At 33.2% G+C, this 7,661-nt stretch overlaps 1 protein-coding gene across 1 annotated transcript in view; it reads left to right on the top strand.

The window, feature by feature from the left end:
- The first annotated feature begins 1,667 nt into the window (after window positions 1-1,667).
- Window positions 1,668-7,661, top strand: part of LOC111865163 (uncharacterized protein CG4449) — an 18,413-nt gene continuing 12,419 nt past the window's right edge. The window contains exon 1 of the mRNA XM_023852948.2: window positions 1,668-2,055. Coding sequence (XP_023708716.1) covers window positions 1,995-2,055 — 61 coding nt within the window. The 5' untranslated portion in view covers window positions 1,668-1,994. The remainder of the gene's footprint in view (window positions 2,056-7,661) is intronic.

The raw sequence follows: 7,661 nt of genomic DNA, 5'->3' as shown, positions 1-7,661 counted from the left end.
CATCTGATTAAATTTTATTCAGTGCATTTAATAAAATTAGCAATAACTTGGATTATGTAGTGCCAAAATGACTGGACAACACTGAATAATTAATTCGAAACATAGAAGGAGCTTTGGTCTAATTGAAGGGAGACGCATTGCTAAGTAATGACTGTAAACAATGCCCACTGCTATTTACGTTAATGTAACCAAAAACTGTGTTCTATGTAGTTTTTAAGTGTAAGTTGTGAGCAAAATCATGAAGTTGAAAACATTTATCTCTGATGGAAACAGAATTTATTTCAAGTTTACCCACCTTCAACTTTCCTAAACACAAGTATTCAGTGTATGTTGCAGTTTACAGTTTCCGTTTCATTTCAGTAAGGAGGTGCTGGATTGATGTGAATGAAATGTGAATTCTTTAAATGGTGCTGGTGAGAAACTTTCTCCAAGTGGATATGAGTGAAGCGATACTGAAATCAGTTCAAAAAAAAAAAAAACAACGGAGTAAGAACGTCTGTAGTTCAAGCGGTCAGGTTGCAGATTTCATCATCATCATCATCACTGGCATGACAGCCCATTGTGAGCCCTGGCCTTCCTCAGGATTGCTTGCCATTCTTGTCTATTCGATGCTACATTCCTCCAGTTCTTTACACCCAAAATTCTGATGTCCTGCCACACACATTCTTCCCATCTTAGTCTTGGTCTTCCCACTCTCCTATTTCCTTCTGGTTTAGTATTAAGCATTTTCTTGATGGTTCTATTCTCACTGGCACGTATTATGTGTCCAGCCCATTCAAGCCTTTTCACCTTTATAAATCCAATAATGTCTGGTTCATTAAATAGTTTGTATAGCTCATGGTTATACCTCTTCCTCCATATTCCATTTTCTTCCACTGGTCCAAAGATATATCTCAAGATTCTCCTTTCAAATATACTTAACAGTCTTTCATCCGATCTTGACGGTGGCCAGGTCTCAGAGGCATAAGATAGCACTGATCTTATAAGTACTTTATACATCATAGTTTTGGTTTTCCTGGGTATTAATTAGGATTTCAGGTGTTTCCTAAGGCCATGGAGACATTTATTTGCTGCAAGTACACGCTTTTTTATTCCATCACCGATATCATTTTTATAGTTAACTTCTGATCCAAGGTAAGTGAAACTACATACAACCTCAAATTTATGTGAGCCAATTTCAATATATGTAGGTCCATTAGCACAGTCTTTCTTGGTTACCGGCATGTACATTGTTTTATTTTGGTTAATTTGTAGATTCATCTTAGGTTGCAGATTTATTTATTTCTATTCTTGTGAAGTAGTGGTTCCGCTAGGGGGAGCAGTAAGCATAGGTCGATGCTATGATAGCATACCTTCTTACCGATCCTGCTCTCGGCGCTGGCGGAATTCATTGTACCAATAGACTATAACCTGCGTAGAGATTGCAGCAGTAATGCGTTCTTGACAAATCCCGTCAAGAAAAGAAAAAGAAGGAATTGTACTGATTATTAAGAATATCGCGGGGTGACCGCTATTATAAAATAAGATGTATATAAGAATGTGCTACAGAAAGCCGGATGGGCATTGCCTTGGATTTTTTTTGTATTTACAATAATTTCTTTTTACCAAAAAAAAAAAACTCCTTTAAATGACTCAACTTTCACTTATTCCTTTCCACGAATCACAAATCATATCATTCCAGCGCTTCCAGCGTGATCCGTGCTCCCGCCTCGATTATAACGCTTATAACCATTCAAGTGAAATAATTACGAGTTGTGGACCGAAGTTTTTGATATCAGCATTATGATGATCATGATTTTAACCAGCTTCGGGAAAAAGCGACCGGAGACGACTTACTAGAAACTGTTATTCGTGAGCATTTATTTGTTATGTAAATAATTTCATTAAAGAGGCCAATGATTCGGATAGGCTGGTTTGACCCATCAAAGAAGCGGTAACCTAAATTTTATCCCAACCAGCTATGTAACAAATCCGTACCAAATACAAAAAACGGAATGGAGAACGAGAGTGATTATAGCTGTGAATTGTATACCACAGCAGGAACAGATTACAAAGGTACGTTATACATTTAAAATGTTTTAATAAATTGAGCAGGCATCCAGTTTCGTTGTACCAAAATGAAAATTGACGAAGTTCCAACTGTGGTCAAGGTATGACAGTACATTTATATAAAATCAGGAGAGTAATGAATGTGGAAAATATTGATAAAGCTTAATATACACAAGATTATTTTGGTAAATTTTTGATACAGAAAAGTGTTCAAGCCTTAACTATGTTGACTTTGCTTTAAAGAGATTTGTATTGCAATTTGAACCGTACATTGTATGCAAAAGTTGCAGATTATTGAGGAATAAAGGTTCGTTCACCAAAAGAAGGTAGTCTAATTTAGTAGAAAAAGAATTCCCTTTCATACTTGTTATGAATTTGTAAACCTTCCATAATTAATAGCAGCTGTCAGTTATGTTCAGAACTGTAAAGCTGATTGTGAAATAATTATAAGGGATTTCTTCTTTCTGTAAGGAATTAAGGTATCATGTGTCTTGTAATTCTCTGCTGTGACTTAGGTAGGTGGATAGGTGCATTCCATGGATCCTGGAGAGTACAGTGTGGGACAAGTCAGAGTATGGTTACCCAGAACATAATGAAGTATATTACATTGTACTGTTACAGAGAGTCAACCAGATCTTAATATTAAGAAAACTAATGTTTATACTGCAATGTCATACTTGCATTCCCATTACCCAATTGGTATTCCAGATATGAACTTTAATTTAGTTGCAGAAGAGGAAATAATTAGTATAATTAGCAAATTAAAATAAAAAAACTCTTCAGGGTATAATGGTGTTAAATAAAATTATAAAATTGTGCAGACAACAAATTAGTAAACCTCTAACTTATGTAATTAATAAGTCATTAACCATGGGTCTATATCGAGAAAGATTAAAATATGCAATTATTAAGCCAGTGTACAAAAAAGGGGAAAAGGCTGTTATAAGGAACTACAGGCCAATATCTATAGTAACTGGGTTTGCAAAAGTTTTTTAAGCAACAATTTTTAGAAGACTGAATGATCATATTGTAAAACATAAAATATTACTTTCAGAGCAGTATGGATTATCAACCGAAGATGCAATGTTTAAATTAACCAATGTAATACTTACTGCTTGGAATAGAAAAGACTATGTAACTGGTATATAGTGTGACATAGCTAAGGCCTTTGACTGCGTTAATCATGATCTTCTATTAATGAAACTGCAGTACTATGGAGTGCAGGGTGTATTGCTGCAATGGTTTAAATCTTACCTCTACTATAGGAGGCAAAGAGTGGAATTAAATTATATAAATAACAAATATTATTCTAAATGGGAAATTGTTGGATGTGGTGTGCCTCAGGGATCGGTGTTGGGACCCTTACTCGTTAATATATACAGAGATGATTTTCCCCTTGAAATAAGTAAAATTTTGGAAGTTATTATGTTTGCAGATGACTCAAGTATTCTTTGCACAGCTAAAGACTACTATAATTTAAAAGTAAAATTGGATGTTGTTTTTAATCGCATGTTTACGTGGTTTCAAAATAATCAATTAGTGTTAAATCTGGATAAAACAAAAATTATAAAATTTACCCCAACAGCAGCTATGAGCTACCCTCAATATACATTGTTTTTTAACAAAAAGCTGAAAGAAGTAGAAACGATACAATTTCTTGGTTTGCAACTGGACAATTATCTGACTTGTAAGGGACATATCGATTTTTTGCTTCACAAGTTGAGCACAGTTTGTTTTCTAATGTGAAAATTATTCTATATATTAAATATAAATAGTCTTAAAGCTGTATATTATTCATATTATCATTTATTGGTGAAATATGGAATAAGATATTGGGGAAATACATCAGACAGTCATAAGGTCTTTGTTATACAAAAGAAAATAATAAGAATAATGATGGGACTGGGCCCAACTACTACATTTAGAGATCTATTTAAAAAACTTGACGTATATTTGCTCTCATTGATGGCATTTGTTGTTAATAATCTGGATAAGTTTCAAACCAATAACTCTGTATATGTGAGTGGTACCAGAAGGAATGACCACCTTCATATACCTACAACACATTTATCATCCTATCAGAGAGGAGCGTATTATTCAGGCGTCAAGCTATTTAATATTCTGCCGTCAAATATCACAGTTTTAAAAAATAATAAAAAACAATTTTGTTTGTTTACGAAATTATTTGCAAAGTAACACATTTTACTCTGTTGATGAATTTGTCGAGCTTGTAAGGGGCTCAAAAGTTAAAGAGTCAATAAATGGTCTGTGTGCGTGAATTATATATTGTTGAGACTTGCTGGTTGTAAGTGTAGTAGTATGTATGATGTCTGTTTTTGTTATGAATTTTAATATTTATAATGTAACCGTTTTAATGATACGGCTTGCCAGTGTGTGTGGAATGGCAAGGTGTGAATTTGACTGGTTTTTCCATGACCCGTGTGTGTTGTCCTGATAACTTGAGTTATCTGTGAGAGGCCTGATTATATATTTTATTGGACAAAGGACGAATGATGTGTAGTCATCATGAATTTGTAATCTGTAACATATTTTATATCCAGCCCTACAGGGAGATGATTGGATCCATGAAGTGAAAATAAATGTAAATGTAAACCATGCGCGAAGTACAACAACAGATTAAATAATGTACACAGTCACACAGTATGACTCCTTAGTGTCTTAACATTGCTATAGGTTGAATGGCATTTATTTTTATCATTCCATTGCTATGACATTAAGTATAAGTATTGCTATGAAAAAATAAGTATGCCTTTTATTTTGTCCCCATTACTTTACATATGCAATAAATCATTGAGTTTAGGTATATTTCCTACTTGATTAAAACATTCACAGATAAGTCCTATTTCTAAAAATGGGATCTAAGACAGTTATGACCAATTATAGGCCAATATCCTTGCTGACATCTTTTTTAAAAAAATTTTGAAAAGGTCATTTACAATAGAGTTTAGTATCATATAGATGCTAATAATATTCTTGCTCAAGAACAGTATGGTTTTAGAGCTAAATCATCCAATGATATAGCTACATATAATCTAATAAATATTTTATTGGTACTCAACAGTAAATTATCAATTGGAGGACTATTCTGTGATCTAACCAAGGCATTTGACTCTGTAAATCATGATATATTATTATCCAAACTAGAGTGTTGTGGTATTAATGGCAGTATTGGAAAATTGATTAAATCCTACTTGAGTGACAGATATCAGAGAACATTAATAAATAATTATTTTATGGGTATTTCTGATTGGCAGAAAGTTAAACAAGGTGTGCAACAGTGTTCAATACTTGGCCCCTTGTTCTTTCTTTTATATATTAATGACTTCCCTTACTTAATAAATAAAATATCAAAACCAATTTTGCATGCTGATGATACCAGCATAGTATGTTTCAATTATGATTCTGTGGAACGTATAATGGTATTGAAAATGATACTGGACAAAATAGACACATGGTTTATGAATAATTCGTTATCATTACATTTTAACAAAACTATGTGCATTTTTCATCAAAAGTAAATATTAGATCAAACATAAATGTAAACTATAAGGATGTTCAAATTAAAAATACTTGTAATACAAGATTCCTAGGACTAATCATAGATAATACCTTATCATGGAAAGATCAAATAAATCAGTTGGTAACTAAGCAGAGTGCGGCTAGTTATTCTATTAGAGCCTTAGTGGCAATTATGACTCAGGAGAGTTTAAGGATGATTTATTTTGCATATGTACATTCCATTATGTCGTATGGAGTAATATTTGGGGGCAATTCGAATCATAGTAATTTAATTTTCAAAATCCAAAAATGAATAGTGAGAATTATTATGAAGGCAAGAAATAAGGACTCTTTGTTATCCATTGTTCAGGCAATTAAATATTCTGCTCTAATATTCTCAATATATATTTTCTGTATCAATTTTTGTAGTTAAGAATTTAGATATACAGCGGAACCTCGCATAACGAGCATAATTCGTTCCAGAATCTTACTCTTAATGCGAAACACTCGTTAAGCGAAACAAATTTTCCCATATAAATTAATGTAAAATAGAATAATGCATTTCATGCCAAAAAAAATACTCAAAAAATTTTATCTATAACGTTTATTCAAAGAAAGTTGNAAGCTGTCTAGAGACATTTGTTTTTGCTGACACTTCAAAATTTGGTGAAAATGTGACACAGCATTATCATTAAATAAATTTGTAGCTAGCATAGCCACTGCCTTATTAGGGTGATGCTTCTCAGTGTACGATGCAACGGTTTCCCATGCTTTCAACATTTCTCTTATTGCGCCAGAAGATTGTTGCTTTGCTGTTACCTCCTCCTCCTCCTCCTCCTCCTCCTCCTCTGACAAACTCCTCCAGAACTTCTTGCTGTGAAACACAATGCAACTCCAAATTGTGCAAATCGTTTATGTAGACTGATTGTATGTGTGTGCTAGATCAGCTACACTCACACGTTCTCGCATTTCAGTGATTTTATGTTTCATTTCTACGGTCATTTTTATTCTCTTATGGCTGTCTTTTTGCGGCTTTTTCTTTGGGGACATTTTTGCAGGGGTTATTAAACTTTGCACAAAACAAAATCACAAATAATATGTCTGAACACAAGTTTGGAAAAATGTGTGATCACAAGCGACACTAAGATGCTAGCAGAACGAGTGCTAAACACAGACTGATGTAGCAAGCGCACAATCCGGGACTTCCCCTCTTGTCACTTGTTACGCGAATTGCTCATTATGAGAGGTGCTCATTAAGCAAGGTTCCACTGTATTTAAATTTAATTCTGCTATACACAGCATTAACACCAGACAGGGCTTTGACTTACATTTTTCAATTAATAAATTAGCTAAAGCGCAGAAGGGTGTATATTTATTATTCAGGGATTTGGATATTCAATAATCTGCCACAAGGCATCAGGAATTTATTAAATGATATTACTAAATTCAAACAGGCTCAAAAAGTTTCTTCTTGCTGGTTCATTTTATTCTTTAAGTGAATATTATGAATGGAACACAAGGGATGATCTTGGTTCTTATAAATAGTATCTAAAATTAACCTTAACAAGTCCTATTAACTAAAAATATATAAATAATCATCTATTTTAGATCTGCATACATACCTATTGTATTGTATTGTATCGTATTTTATTTTCATCCCATTTTGCTACATAGTAACAATTGGACAGGACATTCGGCAATACAAGTTAACAAAATAAATCTGCAAAGTTACAAGCATACTACCAACATTTGTTACAGTCATAAGCAATATATAAATACAGCATGTATAAAAATACCCAAACTACTACAGGGTGTATAAAAACTCAATGACAAAACCTCAGGATCGGACCTATCTACTGTAACTTTTATTTATTTTTACATACAATCTTTTGTTGTTTTATGAATTTATTTATTTATTTATGAATGTATTTATTACCTCATTTCCTTGATAGCTTTTTCCACCTCACTTTGTAAAATATATGGTCCTTTCTCGTCTGTATCTACTTCTTCTTCCGGTTCAACTTCTAAGGTTTCTGGCCGATTAGGTCGATCATATAGTTCTGAAATATAATTTTCCCAAATTTTCAGCACTT

Source organism: Cryptotermes secundus, unplaced genomic scaffold (genome assembly GCF_002891405.2).
Source record: "Cryptotermes secundus unplaced genomic scaffold, Csec_1.0 scaffold178, whole genome shotgun sequence".
Taxonomy (NCBI): domain Eukaryota; kingdom Metazoa; phylum Arthropoda; class Insecta; order Blattodea; family Kalotermitidae; genus Cryptotermes; species Cryptotermes secundus.
This window is presented reverse-complemented; position numbering and strand designations above follow the sequence as displayed.